The sequence below is a fragment of the Drosophila ananassae genome, chromosome XL (assembly GCF_017639315.1).
Source record: "Drosophila ananassae strain 14024-0371.13 chromosome XL, ASM1763931v2, whole genome shotgun sequence".
Lineage (NCBI taxonomy): Eukaryota > Metazoa > Arthropoda > Insecta > Diptera > Drosophilidae > Drosophila > Drosophila ananassae.
Window position 1 is genome coordinate 13203331 of NC_057931.1, and position 20986 is coordinate 13224316.

The 20986-nt window shown below is 47.6% G+C and overlaps 6 protein-coding genes across 10 annotated transcripts; 3 read left to right on the plus strand and 3 right to left on the minus strand.

The window, feature by feature from the left end:
• The first annotated feature begins 994 nt into the window (after positions 1-994).
• On the plus strand, positions 995-4817 carry LOC6503129 (ubiquilin-1). Its single transcript, XM_001963441.4, has 3 exons — positions 995-1318; positions 1603-3094; positions 3162-4817. Exons 1-3 carry the CDS (start codon positions 1223-1225, stop codon positions 3236-3238), a joined length of 1665 nt encoding a protein of 554 aa, XP_001963477.1. The 5' UTR covers positions 995-1222; the 3' UTR covers positions 3239-4817.
• A 105-nt stretch (positions 4818-4922) lies between these two features.
• LOC6502980 (moesin/ezrin/radixin homolog 2) lies at positions 4923-7898 on the minus strand. Its single transcript, XM_001963442.4, has 5 exons — positions 6712-7898; positions 6548-6650; positions 6277-6486; positions 5983-6219; positions 4923-5930 (listed from the first exon to the last, which is right to left on the minus strand). Exons 1-5 carry the CDS (start codon positions 7263-7265, stop codon positions 5127-5129), a joined length of 1908 nt encoding a protein of 635 aa, XP_001963478.1. The 5' UTR covers positions 7266-7898; the 3' UTR covers positions 4923-5126.
• Positions 7899-8096: 198 nt separating this feature from the next.
• LOC6502979 lies at positions 8097-9124 on the minus strand. Its single transcript, XM_001963443.4, has 2 exons — positions 8923-9124; positions 8097-8798 (listed from the first exon to the last, which is right to left on the minus strand). Exons 1-2 carry the CDS (start codon positions 8943-8945, stop codon positions 8489-8491), a joined length of 333 nt encoding a protein of 110 aa, XP_001963479.1. The 5' UTR covers positions 8946-9124; the 3' UTR covers positions 8097-8488.
• A 159-nt stretch (positions 9125-9283) lies between these two features.
• LOC6503130 (cdc42 homolog) lies at positions 9284-12325 on the plus strand. 5 transcript variants are annotated; one of them, XM_001963444.4, is made up of 3 exons: positions 9284-9445; positions 10415-10716; positions 10775-12325. In XM_001963444.4, the coding sequence occupies exons 2-3, from the start codon at positions 10429-10431 to the stop codon at positions 11060-11062; spliced, it is 576 nt and encodes a 191-aa protein (XP_001963480.1). In that variant the 5' UTR covers positions 9284-9445; positions 10415-10428; the 3' UTR covers positions 11063-12325. The 5 variants fall into 5 exon arrangements, with proteins under 5 accessions (XP_001963480.1, XP_014761310.1, XP_032308953.1 ...); XM_014905824.3 differs by having other exon boundaries at positions 9285-9445; positions 10412-10716; XM_032453062.1 differs by having other exon boundaries at positions 9435-9463.
• Positions 12326-13573: 1248 nt separating this feature from the next.
• On the minus strand, positions 13574-16673 carry LOC6502978 (thioredoxin domain-containing protein 5 homolog). Its single transcript, XM_001963445.4, has 3 exons — positions 16381-16673; positions 14772-15174; positions 13574-14706 (listed from the first exon to the last, which is right to left on the minus strand). Exons 1-3 carry the CDS (start codon positions 16575-16577, stop codon positions 14065-14067), a joined length of 1242 nt encoding a protein of 413 aa, XP_001963481.1. The 5' UTR covers positions 16578-16673; the 3' UTR covers positions 13574-14064.
• A 144-nt stretch (positions 16674-16817) lies between these two features.
• Positions 16818-20201, plus strand: LOC6503131 (BTB/POZ domain-containing protein 9). Its single transcript, XM_001963446.4, has 5 exons — positions 16818-16979; positions 17109-17781; positions 17837-18475; positions 18536-18982; positions 19039-20201. The coding sequence occupies exons 2-5, from the start codon at positions 17161-17163 to the stop codon at positions 19564-19566; spliced, it is 2235 nt and encodes a 744-aa protein (XP_001963482.1). The 5' UTR covers positions 16818-16979; positions 17109-17160; the 3' UTR covers positions 19567-20201.
• The last annotated feature ends 785 nt before the right edge of the window (positions 20202-20986 follow it).

Below are 20986 nucleotides of genomic sequence, written 5' to 3' on the forward strand. Positions count from 1 at the left end.
GGTGGCCAGTGGCCACATTTGCCTTTTTAGATCATTGTGAACTTTTCAACCATTTCCGTGTCTTAAAATCTCGAAAAACAATCCTGATTTTTCACGGGTATTATTTGAATAAAAATGCTTCCAGGTAAATAGCAGGTGCCCGCTTATGCAACAGGTGCTCATAATAGCGCATTCTGCGCACCTTTTGTTTTACATAAATATACGAAATATTGTAACTATTGAATTTATTTTGAAAGGACATCCATCTCTCGTTCAACACAGTTCTGGCACTTTTGGCACCTCTTTTCATGACGCCTCCACTTATGTATATCTCCAGCCCACCTTTTCTTATCATTGTAACTCCCCACATCCATCTTCTGCTAAGACAGAAGTGGCGAAAACTCAACAACCCGCTCAAAAAAGTGCAAAAATTAACGCTGGACGAATTCAATTTTTTTCAATTAAGAGTTTTAAGTACTTTATGAATTGTTATCTTTTATTTATTATTTTTGAGTTTCATTTATTGTTTTTGTAATTTATAATTTTCATTGAATTTATGACATTAATTTAATTTTATTTTATTGATTTCATTAAATTTGTCATTTTGAAAATTCATTTAATTTATGATTTTTTCTGATATTTATGATATTTTGCTTTTGAGTTTATTATTATTTATAATTTTTAATATTTTACTAATTTTATTATCTACGTTATGTACTGGATATTAAGTTGTGCAATAAATATTATAACGTTTTTATATATTTTGTTCCTTTTCCTTAATATTAAGAAACACATTTCGCTGTACATTGTAGCCAACATAACTTATTCATATTTAATTTTAAAATTATTACCGCCGTAAAATTCTGCAACATTTTTCATTCAAAACATTTTGTTTCCTTATTTCGATGTTGTTTTTTGGCCGCGCCATCCCAGCGCGTTCTGCGACGGCCTTGCCAGACATCGTAACCAAAAATATCGGAAAAACTATCGATATTTGAATAAAAAAATTTTTGTTTTCGACAGCCCTGGCGAAATTCGTCTCAGAAAAGCAGTGTGTGTGTGTGTGTGTGCTTGCATGTGTGAGAAAGTGACGAATTACTTTTCATCAAATGGGAAATAATTTAGTTTGAAAACACGTATATATCCAGAGCAGCTAAAAATTACAGTTTGTAACAATATTTAGAGACAACGAGCTAAATCGGCCCAGGAAAGTTTTCCCGAAACTCGACAACTCACCAACGAAATGGCGGAAGGCGGCAGTAAACGCATCAACGTGGTTGTGAAAACGCCAAAGGACAAGAAAACGGTGGAGGTTGACGAAGATTCTGGAATAAAAGATGTGAGTACGGGGCGCGTGACATTTCCGCATTCATTCCGCTTTGCCGCCCCTCTTTCGGGCCCTTCTTCGCCAATCAATGCCACTGGCACTGGCACTGCCTCTGCTGGTGCTGGTGCTAGTGCTAGTGCTGGTACAGTGCACTTCGGCTATACGATACGGTAGAGGCGGGGTGGCAAAGTGCAAAGCTAGCATAGCCTAGCCCTTGAACCGATTCAAATCACAACACAGTAGCCGGTGAGACTAAATTCGTTATCAAAATTGTCTTTCTGTCTTTCTGCCCCCAGTTCAAAATTCTGGTTGCACAAAAGTTCGAGGCGGAGCCCGAGCAGCTGGTGCTTATTTTTGCCGGCAAAATTATGAAGGACACGGACACATTGAAGATGCACAATATCAAGGACAACCTGACGGTGCATTTGGTGATCAAGGCGCCGACCCGAAACAACGAGGCACCGGCCCGCGCCCCCGCCGACGTTCGCCAGACGCCGTTCGGCCTGAATCAGTTCGGCGGTTTGGCTGGCATGGAGGCGCTCGGCGCCGGTTCGAGCACGTTCATGGACCTGCAGGCCCGCATGCAGAACGAGCTGCTGAACAACGGCGACATGCTGCGCTCCCTGATGGACAACCCCCTGGTGCAGCAGATGATGAACAATCCGGAGACGATGCGCCAGCTGATCACGTCCAATCCCCAAATGCAGGATCTGATGCAGCGCAATCCCGAGATCTCGCACATGCTGAACAATCCGGACCTGCTGCGCCAAACAATGGAGCTGGCCCGCAACCCATCGATGTTGCAAGAACTAATGCGATCGCATGACCGCGCCATGTCCAACCTGGAGTCAGTGCCGGGCGGTTACAGTGCTATGCAGCGGATCTATCGCGACATCCAGGAGCCGATGATGAATGCGGCCACCGAGTCCTTTGGCCGCAATCCGTTCGCCGGACTGGTCGAGGGCGGTGGATCGGGAGCGGGTGGTGTCAACCCCCAGCAGGGTACCGAAAACCGCAATCCCCTGCCGAATCCCTGGGGCGGTGGCGGCACCAACACCACAACAAACGGCACTGGCAGCGGAACCGGCGCTGGCAACGCCGCTGGTACTGGCAACCGGACCGGGGACTTGCCGCCAAACAACGTCCTTAACACCCCGGCCATGCGCAGCCTTCTGCAGCAGATGGCGGACAATCCAGCGATGATGCAGAACCTCCTTAACGCGCCGTACACCCGTTCGATGATGGAGACCATGTCGCAGGATCCGGAAATGGCGTCGCGCCTGCTGAGCACCAGTCCCCTGCTCTCAAACAATCCCGCCCTGCAGGAGCAGGTGCGCCAAATGATGCCCCAGTTCATGGCCCAAATGCAGAATCCGGAGGTGATGAACATGCTCACCAATCCAGACGCCATGAACGCCATCCTGCAGATCCAGCAGGGCATGGAACAACTACGCAGCGCGGCTCCCGGCCTTGTCGGTACCTTAGGCATTCCGCCACCACCACCGGGTGTTAACTCTGCAACGGATCCGGCCAGCGGCGATGGGACCACCACTGCTAACAATGTTTCGCCGCCGAGTGGTGGGAATGCAACGACCGCCGGCACCGGAGTACCAAACCTGGCACCGGGAGGCGGGCCGAATGCCCAGCTCTTCAATGACTTTATGATGCGCATGCTCAACGGTATGTCCAACAATACGGACAGCACGCAGCCGCCGGAGGTCCGTTATCAGTCGCAGTTGGAGCAGCTCGCCGCAATGGGATTTGCCAACCGCGAGGCCAACTTGCAGGGTGAGTCTGAAGTCTCAAGTGTGAAGTTTAGAAGATAGGAGATGCTAACTGGGATTCTTGTTTACAGCTCTTATCGCTACCTTCGGAGACATCAATGCAGCGGTGGAGCGTCTGCTGTCCCTTAACCAGTTGTCCCTGAGTTAACAACGTTAAGCCATTTTCAAACTGTACACAACCTGTCTTATATCTACAAAACTACAACTATATCTACCACTACAACCTGGATAATGCGAATGCGAATGCGAATGCGAACGAGCACTAGAATGAGATCTTAACGAGAAAGGGAACATGAACGGATACCCCTCTGCCCAAAAACAAACAAACACACACACACACACCCACACACACATTATACTTACACCCCAAGAACCAGCACACCACACAATTGAATGGTCAGCGCGCTGATTGTTATTACTATCCATACTATACTATGCGGGAAATACCTTGAATCCTACAGGCCCACCCACACAGCACACACACTCCACACTCTATACTCCCAACCACACTCTCAGTCCCCAAAGCAACCCCTAAGCTAACAGAACACACACAGTCTAAACAGAAAACCATATTCACGAGACACTAGAGACGCCTAGAGAACGGGGCGAGATGATTAGACAATCCGATCAGTCGGAACGGACAGAAGGACGTGGAAGATATATATGATTGCATACCAAAGTTTCGACAGTTGCGTAGTTGAAGATGATAATTATTATTTTTTTTTTTTTAATGTTTAACCCGAACGTTAGACACCACCTGAATTACCTAAAAACCTTGAAGCGGAAATGGGTTAGCCACGAAAACTGATGGAACCAGTGGCGTTATGTGCAAGAGCATATACGCCCCCATACACTCCCTTACCGCTAATACACCACCCTACACACACACACACACGACACATACACCCAGACATACACATATGCATCTACACTTGAAGAAAAAACGGAACATTTCACGCATTTAACATTCACTGTTTTATAATAAACTTCAACATTTCTGTGCTCTCGTTTATCATTGTAAATTGTAACTATAATTTCATGCCACGACCACCAACACCACATCGCCCCTCCACGTGATATGCTAGGATTGTGTGCTTTCGAAAAAGAAAAAAAAAAACAAAAAAAAAAAAAAAATCAAACATACAAAAAACTAAAATCAAAATGTGCTAAAGAGGTGGGTTACTGTGGGTCACTGTGGGCTGTGGGCTGTGGGCTGGATTAGTCTGGGTGGATAGTCTACTCCCGCCAATCACCCCTTTCTCGCGGTTCGCATCCGTTCTGGTTCTGGTTATCAGAGACAGCCGCAATCAGTGGGACATGATACTTTACATATGTATGTGTTTATCTATATGCTCGAGTATAGATACATTAAATATTCCATGGTGTTAAAAGACGTAAAATATTTAAATTCCTTAGTAAAAAGAGAGAGAGCCCCCACTTTAACCTCTATCTTAATCTTAGCTATTACTTTGTATTCGCCTGATCGCCGTGTGCTTGGGGCTTGGACTTGGGCCTGGGTCGGGTAGGGATCCTTCTCCCTAGACTCTGGTGAGAGAGAGAGATCGGGAACGGGTGGGTGGGTGAGTAACTACTGTAAGCTGGGCCGGGCGATCAGAGATCGGAGCTACTTTTATTCGTTTAGTGGAGGAAGTGAAACTAAGTAACTAATTGTAAATGGTCACATGTTTTAAAACAAATGAATAAAGCTGCTTTGGTTTTAGATAATAGTTACATTTGCTTTTTATTCTTGGAATAAGTGGAGAATCTCCGGATCGTCTATATTCTGTCCCTGTCTATTCCAATCAGGAGCGACCAGTAACATAACAAATGGATTGTGATTGTGAATTTCTTGGACCGGCCAACCGATCCGATTTATTGCAGCACAAGCTTGAGAATACAATTAAAACATACAGTATATATAATAGTATTATTACGACTATGATTAAGGCACTCATACACAAACAAGGGCTCAGGCACACACATCAATCCTACGGCTAGATGGGTATTCAATGGGCTAACAGCTCAAGGACTTCGGATCACAGCTCCTCGAAGAAGGCCACGCGCGCCTTGGTGCAGCCGGACTTGAGCTTCTTGAGCGTCGAGTACTTGTTCTCGCCGGCCTTGAGCTGCGCCTCGCTGAGTATGTCCAGGTTGCTCTGGTTCTCCTCGATCTTGTGCGGAGCGATCTCGGAGCGCAAGGTCTGCAGCTGGTTCTGCACCTGCTTCTTGGACTTGCGCAGGTACTCGAGATGGTTGCGCTCCATTTCGTTGGTGATCTGCTCCATTTCGTTGTCGGTTAGAATGAACTCTTTGGGCTCAAAGTCGTCGGATATGCCGCTCGAGTTATCGCCCTGCGCCAGGTAGTGGGTGGTTAGCTCCGCTCCGCCGGCTGTATCTATGTCATTGGTGGAGCTGCTGGTGGCCAGCGATGGGGTACTGACGGCCGCCAAGCTGGACGCCGCGTTGTTGGACTGCGTCACGTGTACGTTGGCAGCTGCCAGCAGGCTGTCCGTGGAGGACTTTCGTCCGCTGTTCAGGAAATTGAGCAGGAGGGCGGTGGCCTCTCGTTCAGCCATCTTGGCGCAGATGAGCTCCTTGCGCAGCTTCTCGGTCTCCGCCTCGCGCTTGTCGTTCTCCACCGTCAGCTGGTGGACGTAGAAGTCGGCGTCCCGGATCTTCTTCTCCAGGTCGTGCTTCTCGCGCTCAATCTTCATTTGCCGCTCGCGCAGCCTGTCCATTTCCGTCTTGAAGTGGTTGGCTTTGCACTCCGTCAGCTGCATCTGCTCCTCGTTGACTCGGCTCTTCTCGAAGTATAGCTCCTTGGTTTCCTCCGAGCGCCGCTGAAAGTTAAAGTATTAGTATCAGAATGTAGGTAGAATGTACAGAGGTTACCAGCGCGTCGTTGGCCATGCGCATCTCGTTCTGCAGGTGCTCCAGGCTCTTCTCCAGCTCGTAGCGCTCATGCTCCGCCTTCTCCCTCAACTTCTTCTCCCTGATGAACTTCTTGCGCTCGATGTGGCGCCGTTGCTTCTCCTCCTTGGCCTGGGCCTTCATCTGCTGGATCTCCATGGTGTCGGACTTGCGGCGTCTCATATAGAGGTCGTGGTTGCCCTCGCACAGATCCAGAATCTGCAGAAAGCAGTCGTAGAGACTCTCAGTGTGAGACATAGGCTATGGGATTCTTACCATTTTGTTGATGTGCAGATCCTGCGAGTGGAATATAAAGTTCGAGACCTTGGCGTCCACCAGCCGGATGGTGAACTTCTTGTCATCGAAGCTGACATGCCGGATCTCATTCCACTGGAAGGTTGTCTTTGGCGTAAGCTTGTCTCGCTCGTCGTAGATGTTCAGGCCCACGGCGGTGACCCCAAGCCACAATTTGGTTTTGTTTTTGTTCTGCAATTTAAATTCCAATTAAATCCCGATCTCGATCCGGTGCAATGGCAGTCGGACTCACTGTAATAGGAAAGTAGTTGACTCCGTACATGTCTAGGTCCTGAGCTATCTTCAAGTATTCCATTTCCACCTCGTCTCGCGTCATTGGCTCATGGTCCATGTACCTGGCGGGGATTACATGACGTTATTGGATCAGACTTGAGCCTGGAATGCGACTGCACCTACCATGTCTTAATGCGCTCCTCCCACATCTCGGGCGTCATCTGGTACTGGTCGGTGACGCCCTTGGGCAGCAGCTCGCCACCGGCCAGCATGCCGTCCTTGTAGGTCTCATAGTCGTAGGGGCCGTACTGTACGTGGACGGCATAGGAGGCGAGCAGCACCGACGCCTCGGGACGGCAGTAGATGTCCATGGAGAGTATGCTCTGTTTCACCTGCAGGAAGAACAGGTGCTGGGTGATCTCCTGGATCAGCTCCTCGCTGACGTTCTCCGGAAAGAACTTGGCGTAGAAACTGAACACATAAGTGTTGTTGTTGGCCTGGAGGTCGACGCGTTGATCCCGCACCCGCTTGTCCATCTTCAGCCAGGAGACGTTGCTGCGCGTGTCCACATACTGCAGGCCGAAGTACCAGGACTCGCGCAGACCGATGGTGCGGCACACGAGATCGAACAGGTCCTGGCCCGATGCCCGTGGCTCCAGCTTGAACTCCAGCTCCGAGTCGAAGGTGCTCACCCGCACCGAGAGCGATCGGTTCTTTTTGGAGCCGAACGGACTCATTGCACCGATTATGTGATGTGATGATTGCTTTCCCTCTTTCCTGTGCGTGTGTCTGCGTGTGCGTGAAGTCTATGCGTGTGTGCGTCTCGGTTCTGTGGGGGCCAACACATATGTATGTACATATGCGCCCTTCCGAACTAACTTGTGGCGTGCACTTGACTTGTTGCTGCTGCTGCTGCTGATGCTGCTACTGCTCCTGATCCTGATCCTGTGCTAGTGACGCGCTCTCTGTCTGCTGCTCCTGCGACCCTCAATAGTTTCGGACTTCCACTCGCACATATTGCAGCCAATTGGTTTCCTCGGTCAATTGTCTGCCGATTCTCAGCTGAACGCTGAAGGCTGTGCCAGAGAAAGAAAGAGCAAGTGACCTCGCTCATGCAGCCGTACGAAATCGCGATTATGATCGCCCTTGGTCCCCTAACTCGCAAATATCCAATTGTTATGACCGTAACTGGTCCAGTTGGGTGACAATCAACAAACAATGCGCTGGTAAACAGTTTACACCCTTGAGTAAGCCAACTGACATATTCGCACGTAATTGCTATTTGGGAATTCAATGACTTTCCGAAGTGCGCCGCATAAACGCGCCGAGTGTGACCAGCATCGGGAATGGACAAAATTCCAGCGTGAAAGACCGTGGAAATAACGCTCAGAATATAATTTAATTTTAGATTGAACAAAAAATTATGGTTTCCCCCGATTCATAGAAATGACGAAAACAATAAATCACAAGTCATTTATTTTTAGATTGATATATTCTTGTTTCCGGCGAAATTTGGTGTATAAATAACTAGCAGCACCTCCCCCCCCAATTAGCGCCATTTTCAAAAATTCCCATTTGAAGTTGGAATTTTATTTTTTTGAATAGCGCCTTATAAATAGACGAATAATTTACAAATTAGGAGACAGGACCCAGCTTAGACTACATGTGCGCGTTTGGGGGGTCAACTGCTTCTATAAGTCTGTATAAATGTATCTTTAAATTGCTAATGCTTATCACATAAACGCTGGTGCTTGGGTGTCCCAACTCTGTGCGCACATACGAAAACATACAAATTTAACAGAACTATGAACTATGGCTAAACTAACACTAAAATTTGTATATTTTGGGAGGAGGGTAAGAGTGCGACCTGAGCAACGATTGGCACGGGACACGCTGGCGATTCGAGAGTGTGGTTTCTGGATACGTAGCTCCACCTCCACGACCCGACCCTGTCTAATGTCTACTGGCTGTTGCGCTTGAGACGCTCAACGTGCAAGTCATACAGCATCTTGTTCTTTTCGTAGTAAAATGGGTTTTGGTCGGCCCCCAGCTCCGGGTTGTATTCAAACACCCGTTCGGTGGACCCTCCAGGCACTGATGATGGTGCTCCTGTGAGCAGGTAGTTGTTGTTATCACTGTTGCCCAGGGGCGGAATGCTGCAGCTGCTACTGCTGCTGCTGTTTCCGTCATCATAGTTGAGGTGAAGATTGTTTATGCGCTTCGAGAGAGGCGTCGATTCACAGGGCAGGTCGTCTTCCCGGCTGCGTTTCCTGGGAGAAGGACATCAAAGGAGCAGTTAGAGAGGAGCTATAATTGCGTTGCATTTGCCCATGTCAGGCGGTCCCATGGGATACGATGTGGTGGGGAGTGCAATTGTTCCTGATACTTTCTTACCTCGTCTTCATATATCCAGCCATTTTGTACAATTACTAGGGATTATTTCTATTTGTCTATTGTGTTTCGTTGAGTCTTTTTAATGTTCTTGTTTCTCTCTTGACAGCTATGGCAGTGTGACCAGATCAGCCCCTGACACCAGGCTCGTCGACCTACTCCAAGAGGAATCTATGTTTTTCTACACGAAATCAGCATAAATTTTCATTGGTTTGTATAGTTTGTTAACTAAGCAAAACATTTACAACCAAATTACAGGACTAGTTATGCCCAAGCATTCGAAAAGAGACAAAGAATGGCCGTTAGCTCGTGAGCGTGACGGTCAAATATAGCCGATAGGCGAACTATCGCACGCAAGTATCCGATGGTGCCATCGCTGTTTCTCCCCTCAACGCTGAAAAGAGAACACGAACTAACACACAAAAGAAAATTTTAGTTTTCCGTACATTTCAAGATTCAAGACCGACCCAGCCCAGAAAAGCGGAAAACAGACCGGACACGCCAACGACTGCAACTGCAATCAAACGTAAGTAGATCATGAACGGTGAGCGCCGGGTAGCACGGGTGTACCCGGGTAACAACTCGACAAATTGCAATTCCGACCAAAAGGAGAAAATTCTGAAGTGAAAAGTGAACGACGACGGCAGTGTGTGTGCGATTGACGGGTGTTGGTGTCGTCGGTGTGTTAGTGATTCGGCATGAGTGTGTGTGTGCGTGTGTGCGAGTGTGAGTGCTGGTGTGACAAATGATTATAGTGGGTAGGGAGGGGGGGTTGTCCAAATTTCATTCTTTTCTTCCGAATTCCAATTTGTAAATAGCTTGGCTGGATGCCTGGCTTTCAACATTAATTGCACACCGATCCCGTGCTGCCGCAAACAAGTTTACATCACTCCGCCCGTCACTCGCCCAGCTGCCGTATGCAAAAAAAAATAATTAAATTCATGAATAATTTGTGTTTTTTTTAACCGTTTGGTGTTGCAGTTGCCGCAGTGGCAGTGGCAGTGGAAGTTAAAAAAAAAATACAATACAAAATGCATTCAAGTATGTGCACACGCACCAACAACCCACACACACCAGCACCAGCACAACCAGAGTTATGCGCCCCTATATGCGCCCGATTGGACGTGTGTGTGTGTGTGTGTCACATTAGAATTTTCTGGCTTATCTGTGTGTTGTTGCTTTCCGTTCTTTCTTCTGTTTGCTGTTTTCTGTTTGAGTCATCGCTGCGCGGCGATTGTGATTGTGCGCTGGTGCTGGTGCTGGTTGGTAGCTACATAGTTCGTAGCTGGTGACTGGTTACTGGTTACTGGCTACTGGATTGTGGCACTGCTATCCACCTTGATAAGGTGCAGGATAGGAAAACCGAACCGCACCCACTTATTGTCCTTATTGTCCCAAAGTAGGAAGTTATAGCTGGGGTTGGCCGAGTCACACGGTTTTGCTGCTTATCTCTCTTCTCAACCATCTCCCTTCTCCGCTTCCACTCTTCCAGCAGGAGCTTTCCACAACATGCAAACCATCAAGTGCGTGGTCGTCGGTGACGGAGCCGTGGGCAAGACCTGTCTGCTCATCTCCTACACAACCAACAAATTCCCCTCGGAGTACGTGCCCACGGTGTTCGACAACTATGCGGTGACGGTGATGATTGGCGGCGAGCCCTATACACTGGGCCTCTTCGATACGGCTGGTCAGGAGGATTACGATCGGCTGCGTCCGCTCTCCTACCCCCAGACGGACGTCTTCCTTGTCTGCTTCTCAGTAGTCAGTCCAAGTTCCTTTGAGAACGTCAAAGAGAAGGTGAGTGTTTCTAAGTTCTAAGTATAAACTTTCAGCTGGACTAACGTATTTGTTACAGTGGGTGCCGGAGATCACACACCATTGCCAGAAGACGCCGTTCCTGCTGGTGGGCACACAGATCGATTTGCGCGACGAGACCAGCACGCTGGAGAAACTGGCCAAGAACAAGCAGAAGCCCATCACCATGGAGCAGGGCGAGAAGCTGGCCAAGGAGCTGAAGGCAGTCAAGTATGTGGAGTGTTCGGCTCTGACGCAGAAGGGCCTCAAGAACGTATTCGACGAGGCCATTCTTGCCGCATTGGAGCCCCCAGAGCCGACCAAGAAGAGGAGGTGCAAATTCTTATAATTTTCCTTATATTTTTTTTTTCCACTCCACCCCCCTCCCCCAACTATGTGTATCCTTTTCATTCTTGCTATCAGCCGTCGCAACATCCCGACGCCTTCCCAGTCCCCTTCGTCCACGCGACATTCAATATATATTCATTATATATGTTTTAATTGTATTAATCAGCCTCCGATGCGGTCGGAGCTCAGACCTTAGCCCCAGCCCATTTTACTCGTGTCCATCTCGTCCTTATCTGTCTGTTGGCTTCCTCCGGAGCTAGAAGAGTGAATGTCGCAGAGTGGTAGTTGCTTTTCAACTCGGAATCATCTTCCGCCCCCGAAACCGCCCCGAAAACAATTTTTTTTAGCCCCTAGAGCCCTACTTGAGCCCTACATGCAACTTGAAAGCACCCAAATAAAATCCAAGCCCGGTCCGCAGTACCATTTCTCGTCGGGTCCATTTCTGCTCCCATTCTGGTTTTTTGGCGCAATTTTCTTATTAAGTAAAGAGAAGAAACACAATAACAATATAGCAAAAAAAAAATATTTATATATTTCTTTATATATGAATAAATACATACAAAAAGTAAGAGAAAACAGCAAAAAAAAAAATATATATATATATATATATATATATATATGAAAAAAAAAGGATTATAAAATAAAAAAAAAATGCCACGAGCAATGTGGGAAGTAACAAATATGCAATATTTTGTTTTGCATCAGTCGTCGATCAAAAAAGAAATATTTGCAATCCGTGTCGAAGGCGACAGCGACAGAAGAACCCCCAAGAACAGCGTGAAACAAGCAGAAGTGCGAAGAACATATAAAATATTATTGATAAACTAAAGTCGTAATGTTTAAACAGCGCAGGAAGGATTTCGCATATTATTATGTAAAACTAAGAGTATTGAGATATGATTAAAAGTAAAATAAATGAAACGAAAACAACAACAAACTAAGCGTTGCAACCACACACACACAGACACACAACTGAAATCTACAATCTATATAAATATATATATATATAAAACTATGATATATATATATTTAAATATGTATAATCCATAAATTATAACAATAAACGGAAAACGGAGCAAGAGCAACAAACAAATTTGTATTGCAGTTCAGGAACAAAAGAAAGCGAAAGAAATACGAACTAATGCATTTTTTAATATTTTTATATGTATACATTATCAATTTTTACATTTTTTTTCTAGACCTTAGTGATTTAACATTATTGATTTCAGATAATACCTTATAATAAAAACGAAATCCAAAACGATCTATTGAATATCTCTTCAGGAGCGATATCTGTTGGTTCTTAGGCCGGGGAGGGTCTTTAAAAGGGCTCTTTAAAAGAGTAATAGTATATATGGTATTATAGTCCTAGATGATCCTCTTCCGATCTAAGACTATATCTAATTCTAAGAAAATCTCATACCAAGGCACAACTGGAAAACATTTGGTCCAAATTTCAGCTTATCCATTGAAGAACGGAAGACAACTTATGAATCGGGAATCCAATCCCCGCTGACCTGCATCCTAGACATCCCATCCTTAACATATTTAAAAAAAAATACATTGTTAGCCCAATTTTTAACAAAAATCTCAAAAATCTTTTCTGACAACAACCAACTTCCAAAAAACATTAAATTTGTGGCATTTCCGCAATAACTGAGCAATCGATTATATGGAGCTATAGGATATAGGCAACTGATCCTGGTCGTCCAGTCTTATAAACAGCATTGAAAGAACAAAAGAATGCATGAAAAGTTTAGAGGCTACCTTCAAAAATGAGAAACTAGACAGACGGACATCCTTATATCGACAAGGGAGGTCACCCTGATCAAGAATGTATATGTATACTTTATAGGGTCGGGTCGGGAAGGGGCTATAATACCCTCTGCAAGGGTACACAAACGTTGACAAGTTTTTGCCGAAAATCCCTTGGAAAAATGCTACTTTCGGAATCTTAGCTCTTCTAACTCCAATATGCCAATATTTTAACCATAACTAGGATCCGATTAAAAAAGAAATAGCATTTATGAATCAGGGATCTAGACCCACTCGAACTGCATCCTAGAATCTTTAAAATCCCTGTTTCAATTTATTGCGAAGGTCGTTATGTAACCCTTTTAAAAAATTGCACAAACTCAGTAAAAATGTTTATTGCGATTTTTTGATCGAGAACGATGGTGGTAAAGCAAGTTTCAAAAATTTTTGAATCTGCCTAGTATTAGCCGATTTTTCTATTTCGAATTTTTAAAAATTGGAACCATGTTTTACAAGTATTTTTACCTTTTCAAAATTGAAATTTGTAAAAAATTTACACAATATTTAAAGACAAAGTATAATTTTGGAATAAAGCAATCCCCATAGCAGTTTCATCAAAAGTTTGTACTTAATATTTGAGCCATGTTTTTCAAAAAACTGTTTGAAAATTATCGAAAAATGGTGTTAACCACAGCATAGCAGTTTCTTAGGCAGATTGTAGGTTTAATAGAGTGCCTCCCAGTATTAAAGTCCAAGATTACGATTTCCGACAGATGTTGTTTATTTCTGCGTTTATTTTGTTGACAATTTTCCCTAAAAATGACCTAAGAGTGGCGGGCAGGCCACAAATAAATGTTAAAATCGGAAATAAAAGCTAAATGGCCATTCGCGCCCAAAGTCCAGTCTCCCACGGAAGTAAACTAAAACACAAAAACAAATAGAAGGGGAAACCAGACGCGGCTCACACAACTACATAAGTTGGAAGAAAAGGACGAGATATTGGATCCAGCGGGCCATGTTGACAGTCCATGCAGTGTCCTGTGTTGGCTTTTTGTTGTTTTTTTGTTTTTCGGGCGGTTGTTGGGTAAATGCGAGTGCCTCATGGAGGCAGCAGCTCTTCCTGCTGGTGGGGTGGCTCGAACATAGAGAGGAGATATTACGATTAAAGTTAGTTTGGCGGGTGACATTGTTCCTTTGACTGTTGATGCTGACTCTGCTCCTCCTCCTCATCGTCCTTGCGATCCACGCTTAGAGCTCGTCGTGGCCAAGGAACTTCTTGAGGTAGGACTGGAGCTCTGGTAGCGAGCGGCTGCCCTCGTACTCGTTCTGCCTCTTTCCGTTCTTGTAAAGGAAGAGGGTGGGATAGCCCTCCACCTGCTGGTCGATGCAGATCTGCTTGTTCTCCGGCGCCGTGCAGTCCACCTTGGCAATTTTCACGTCGGTCTCCGCCTGCTGCGCTTCAGTGGCCAGCTGCTCCCAGGTGGGCTGCAGTTTCTGGCAGTGGCCGCACCACGGGGCATAGAACTTGATGAAAGCGATGCCCTCGGCGATCGCCTTGTCGAACTCCTCCTCGCCGCTCACCGCCTGGACGATCGGCTTCTTCTCGTCCTCGACAGCGGGCTCCTGGACGGCATCCTTGTCATCCGCTGCCTTGCCCTCGCTGGGCACACCCACCATTTTCTCCACGTAGGTCTTCAGGGTAGCCAGGTCGCGGGCTCCGGAGTACTTTTCGATCTTCTTGCCGTCCTCGATCCACAGCAGAGTGGGATAGCCCTTCACCTCAAAGTCCTGGCAAATGGACCGGAACTGAGTGCAGTCTATCTTCGAGATGGTGGCGGCGGGCTCCGACACAAGTTCCTTGGCCAGCTCCTCCCATGTGGGGGCCAGGCGCTGTGAACAAAGTCAGAAGGAGAGTTAAAAAGCTGAAAGGATCTTATGTGAAGGTTCTAATGTACCTGACAGTGGCTGCACCAGGGAGCGAAGAACTTGACAAAGTGGTTGCCTTGGGAGACGTGCTTGGCAAAGGTGTCCTCGGTGAGGTCCACCACCTTGCCCAGGTTGGGGTTCTCGGTTTCCTCGCGCTTCGCCTCCTCCAGGTCGGCCTCGGCGGGTGTGCTCAGCTCCTGGTTGATGAAGTCCGTGATGGCGGGCAAGTCCCTAGTGCCCTTGAACTTAACAGACTCCTTCTCGCCCTGCTTGAACAGGCGGAGGGTGGGGTAGCCGGTGACCTGGTGGGCGCCGCACAGGGCCTGGTGCTGGGTGCAATCCACCTTGGCGATGATCACCTTGGGATCGTCCACGTTCATGATCTCGGCCAGTTGCTCCCAGAGCGGTTGCAGGCGCTTGCAGTGGCTGCACCTGGAAAGGGGTAACACCACATCATTATTATTACTTCTATTACGAGCTAAACCCCTTTTAATGCTTAAAGTTTAGACTTTCAAGCAAAGACTCATCAAATTCTAAGTGCGTCTGAGGCAGAAACACTCGCTTTGTTTAATTGGGCATAATGTGGAGGACTTTCCCCCATGATAAGGTCAAGCCTTTAACACAAATCGTGGATCGGATCCATTGTGAAATCTAGTGTTTCATTCCGAACACAATGAACCCGAAAACAATGAGCCTCCGATAAGGCAGGTCTGGCGCGCTCTGTCCAGAACAAAGAGTTTATCATCTGCGACTGGCGAAGCGCATTAGGAGCTCCTCCCCTTGACCTCGCCGCCTCCCACTCTCCTGGCTTGGGGGCACTGGGCCTGGAGCAATCTCCCGCTAAAACCACTTCCTAGCAACATAATTGAACCTAATCAAATTAGCCCACAGAGACACACCGATGGCGATGGCGATGGCTCTGATAAGGCGTACGGGAGCAACCGAAAAACACACACTTGGAGTGAGTATTTGGTGTGTCAATCAGGGGGCGGCTGGCTGGTCGTTCTTCGACTCTCGAACAAAGCCCCCTTGATCGTCTTATCGACGACGTGCGCGTCCAAGATTGGCGCGCCAGCCATGACGAATCTTAAGGATCAGCTCTTGCAGCTCGCAACGTATAGCAACCGTATATGTCGCCGTCATACCATGTCGGACATGCCTCGAAAAATACATAGTTCTTCTCTGCAAAAAATAGACAGGCGAGACGAAGCTCTGCAGAGAACTGATTCCGGCATTCATAATCACGAGATTTTAATTAAAAATAAGACATTTTTGGCAAAAATATTGGTTAATTTTAGGTCTCATTTATAGGAATAGAGATTTTTAAGTGTATTAGATTATTTATTTTGAAACTATGGCAGTTTTCGTTACATTTTCTTGGAAAATTAGTACAAAATGGTTTAAGAAAATAAAAAAAAATTAAAAATAGACAAAAAATAAGGGTATTGCCTTAAAAATTGCAATTTGCGAAAGTGAAAACCGGAATGAGACCTTTAATTATGTGTGCGTGGCTTTTCCATAAAAAACAAAAAAAACGGGGGTATGTGGACATTCGCCGCCATTCGCCGGGCCAGTTGCTTGGAATCGGACGAAACCCAGCAACCAGGCCGCGGAAAGTGTTTACCCAGCTTTACTTACCATGGGGCAAAGAACTTGACGAAGACATTGCCGCCGGCAATGGTGGAGTCGAAGGTCGCCGGGTCCAGCTCCACAGCGAACTGTTTCTCCGCCTGCTTGCCGGCGGAGTCCTCCTCCTGGGCGGCATTGGCGCCGTGCAATAGGGGCGCGATCAACACACCGCATAGCGCGATTGATACTAAGGACCTGGTCAACATGTTGATGGTTTCGGTTTCGCTTCCGCCTTCGAATAAATGCTAGCCTCTGTAGATCTCGTCTGTCGCAGCCCAGTACCAGTAATACCTATTAAATATACCCCTTTGTCGACTTTGTTTCCAAATATACCAAAAGTATTCCATTAATACACGGTCACTCTGACCTATCGGCCTTTCTCGCCGATTAGTAGTAGAAAAATACCAGTAAATAGAAGTATTAACCAATTATTATTATTTTGGTATTTATTATTGTTCTCTGGTCACACATAGGAGCTCATTACGGATATTTTCCAGACTATTTTCGCAAAATGCGCCAATAAAAAACCGTTGTTCACAGGACAACGACTGTGGGGCAATAATTGCGTTGCTGACGCGCTGCAAGACCCAAAAACCAACACAAAGAAGGTAGGTTTCCGGCGAAGAGACAGAGAGAGATTTCCGCTACTGCGCTGCTCCGATTTCGGGAAACATACGTGCGGCGTCATTTGCTAACAGTCCACTGTTCTTTCGGTTCCCACACCCACACACGCCCAGTTGCACCACACACGGCACTCGCGGAGCGGAAGCCAAGCGATTCGATCGGGAAATGAGCAGCCAGGGCCACCACAAGATGCACGGCTGCGGCGTCGGGGGACTGGCCGGACTGCAGGGCGCCGCTTCGCATGCGTCCGGGAAGGGCGGCAGCTCGGAGCAGGAGTTCACCGATGAGATCGATCTGGGCGACCGGTTCTCGGCGGACATGGCTCGACTCTGCATGAACGAACGCTACTCGGACGTGGAGTTCTTGGTGGAGGGCCAGCGCCTGCCCGCCCACCGTGTTGTCCTGGCCGCCCGCAGCGAGTACTTCCGCGCCCTGCTCTACGGCGGCATGTCGGAGACCACACAGCGCCAGATCCCGCTGGAGGTGCCCCTGGACCCGTTCAAGGTGCTCCTCCGCTACATATACTCGGGCACCTTGCTCCTGTCGACGCTCGACGAGGACGCGGTCATCGATGTGCTAGGCATGGCCAATCAGTACGGTTTCCAGGACCTGGAGATGGCCATCTCGAAGTACCTGCGACAGTACTTGGCCCTCAACAACGTGTGCATGATCTTGGACGCTGCCCGGCTCTACAACCTGGAGGAGCTCACCCAAGTGTGCCTCATGTTCATGGACCGCAACGCCGCCGAGCTGCTGCAGCACGACTCCTTCAAAATGCTCTCCAAGGTAGGTCATTTCAGTTTTAACGAGACATTTGATGATCCATTCCATATTCCACCAGGAATCCTTGGAAGAGGTGCTGCGCCGCGACTGCTTTTTCGCCCCAGAGGTGCAGATCTTCCTGGCCGTGTGGAAGTGGAGTCGCTACAACCCGAACGTGGACATCAGGTCGGTGGTGAGCTACGTGCGCCTGCCCCTCATGAACCTCGAGCACCTACTGCAGGTGGTGCGACCCTCGGGGATTCTGGAGCCCGACAAGATACTGGACGCCATTGACGAGCGAAGCACCTCGAAAACGCTGCCGTACAGAGCGGCGCTGTGGCCCGAGGAGAACGTGGCCACGGCCAAGTTTATGTCGCGGTGCATCCAGGGAGAATGCCGCACTGCCCTGCTGGACGGCGACGTGACCACTTACGACATGGAGCACGGGTATACGCGGCACTGCATCACGGATGCCAACGACGCCGGTATTGTGGTCGAACTGGGCACCCTCTGTATGATTAACCACATCCGGATGCTCCTGTGGGATCGAGACAGCCGCGCCTACTCCTACTTTGTTGAGGTATCCGGCGACCAGCAGAACTGGGAGCGGGTGGTGGACTACAGCGAGTTCCACTGTCGCTCCTGGCAGTATCTCTACTTCTCTGCCAGACCAGTTCGCTTTATCCGGCTCGTGGGCACCCAGAACACAGTTAACAGGGTATGCTATTCCTCCTTTTCAAAACTTCCATCCCATAGACTAACTTTTGTCTGTTTTCAGGTGTTCCATGTCGTGGGACTGGAGGCCATGCACACGGCCAACGTTCCGAAGCTAATCGACCACTTTGTGGCGCCGAAAGCCAACGTGGCCACCATCGAGATGAGTGCGATCGTCACGGACGGTGTCAGCCGTACCCGGAACGCCCTCATCAACGGAGACTTTGTGCGCTATGACTGGGACTCGGGCTACACGTGCCACCAGTTGGGCAGCGGCGAGATAGTCGTCCGACTGGGCCAGCCCTATCACGTGGGCTCCATGCGGCTGTTGCTGTGGGACTGCGATGATCGCACCTACAGCTTCTACATCGAGACCTCGACGAACCGCAAGGACTGGCAGATGGTGGTGGACCGGCGCAACGACAAGGCCCGCTCCTGGCAGAACTTTCACTTCGCCCCGCGACCCGTCGTCTTTATCCGCATCGTCGGCACCCACAACACTGCGAACGAGGTGAGCCATGGCCTTCGGTAAAGAAGTTGCAGGAGGTCCTAATTGATCCATTTCAGATATTCCACTGCGTCCACCTCGAGTGCCCCACCCAGGACAAAAGCTACCTAAAGAAAATCGCCGACCAGGAGAAGGAGAAGGAGAAGGATAAGCCACGCGATAAGCCTACCGACAGAAATGCTACCTCCAGCCCATCCAGCTCCTCGTCGGCAGTGTTGAAGTCCACCCACTGGCCCCCACCGGCGCCGGTGCCTTCCAAAGTGGAACAGCCCAAAGAGAAATCATCGTGCGAAGCCGCCTCCAAAGCTACTCCCGTCTTGCCAACAACCTCTGCAGCCTCACCCCGAACGGCTTCCGCCTCGCAAAAGCTCCCCGCCCCTCTAACTCCCGCAGCTTCCACTCCACCGCCCCAACAGCAACAGCAGCAGCCGCTGGATCCGACAGAGCCCAGTGAGAGCCAGAGCCAGAGCCCCAGCTCAAGCTCCAGTCCCAGCCAAAGCCAGAGCAGGAGTCGAAGCAGAAGCCAAAGCGCAGAGCCGGATCCAGTGCCGCCGCTGGTGGAACTGGACACGAAGGAGGCGCGCTGAGGGCCGCCGATGATGCTATTTTGTACTTGATCCTTTTGAAATACTCCCGTTAGTAGTCCCCCAGAGGAGGAGAGCAGAAGCAGAAGCAGAAGCAGAGCGTCCTCTTTGGTTATCCTTATTTGTAGTTTGTGCTGTGCGACCGTGCTGTACTTGTTATCTAGTCCTTCCCGGTGCCCAGGTTCACGGGCTCCGCTCCGATACATTCGAATCGCCACTGGCATTTGTGGTTTAATTTTGTCCTTATGATTTGTATGTTTGGTTTCCAAAAACAAAGTTGTGATGAGTGGCGATTCAAAAAACGCAAAAGCGAAAAAAGCAAAAAAAGAAATTCCTTTGTTGGCACGGCCCCAGTGTTGAGTTTATGTAAGCAATACCACCACCTACTTAATGCACCTTTTATGACTTTCGAGCAGATAAAGCAAAATTGTATACGAGGTTCGACGAGGATCACCTTCACCATCACCCCGCCCGTCCCATCGAGCTCTGTCCACGTCCGAATAACCCAAATTATCCAGTCGATCCGCCACTTATATAGTCTAGGCCCAGCAGAAAGGCTCTATTTATTATACAAGTTTTGTCAGAATTTGTACTGCACTCGAATAAAAGCTAATTAAACATTTTGCCTACATAGCAAACTGTCTCGATTTTTATTTATTTTTTAATTTATTTCGAATTAAAACGAAAATCAGTTGCAGGAGTACTTTTAAGGGAAATTGGGGAATTTAAGGAAGTTCCCAACAACAGGTGGCGCTTTTGTGGAAAAGAGTCTAAGACGCCATAAACAAGGTGAAAAAGAGCGAGATGGCAGATTGCAGTGCCCGGACGCCGTGGCGCATGCGCAGAAAACTAGTTTATTGGTGGAAACATAGGGAAATAGTGGGGGAAAGTGGGCGGGCTGTCCACAAGGCCATTCGCAAATATGTGACCCAGCGAGAAAGCGAGCACTGACGTCTAAATGATACCTCCAGAACAAAACTAAGGCCAGCATCTAGATACTTTTCACACACTTTTTTAGCTATGTTTTAAATATATTGCAACATATTAAAAAACATAGTCCATAGTCATTACTTCAATCTCTGTCAACTTTTTATTAAATGATCATTAATATGAAAAGAAAATAAATTTAACTCCATTTTTGGTGGAAATCATTATGTAACCCCTTTGAAAAGTTATAAAAAAGGGGTCAACATTTTTATTGCCATATTTTGATTGAAAATTATGATACTTGAAGTTCTAAGTTCGGGATGGTGTAACAATTTTGAATCAGTCAAGTAAAAAAATAAAAATTTTTAACCGCAATTTATACTTTGTTTTATTTTTTGAAAATTTGAATTTTTGTATGCATTTTTAAACGAATATTTGAACTATTTCTCAAGCGATTCAGAGTTTCAATCCCCGTCGATTTTTCGCAAAAAGTAAA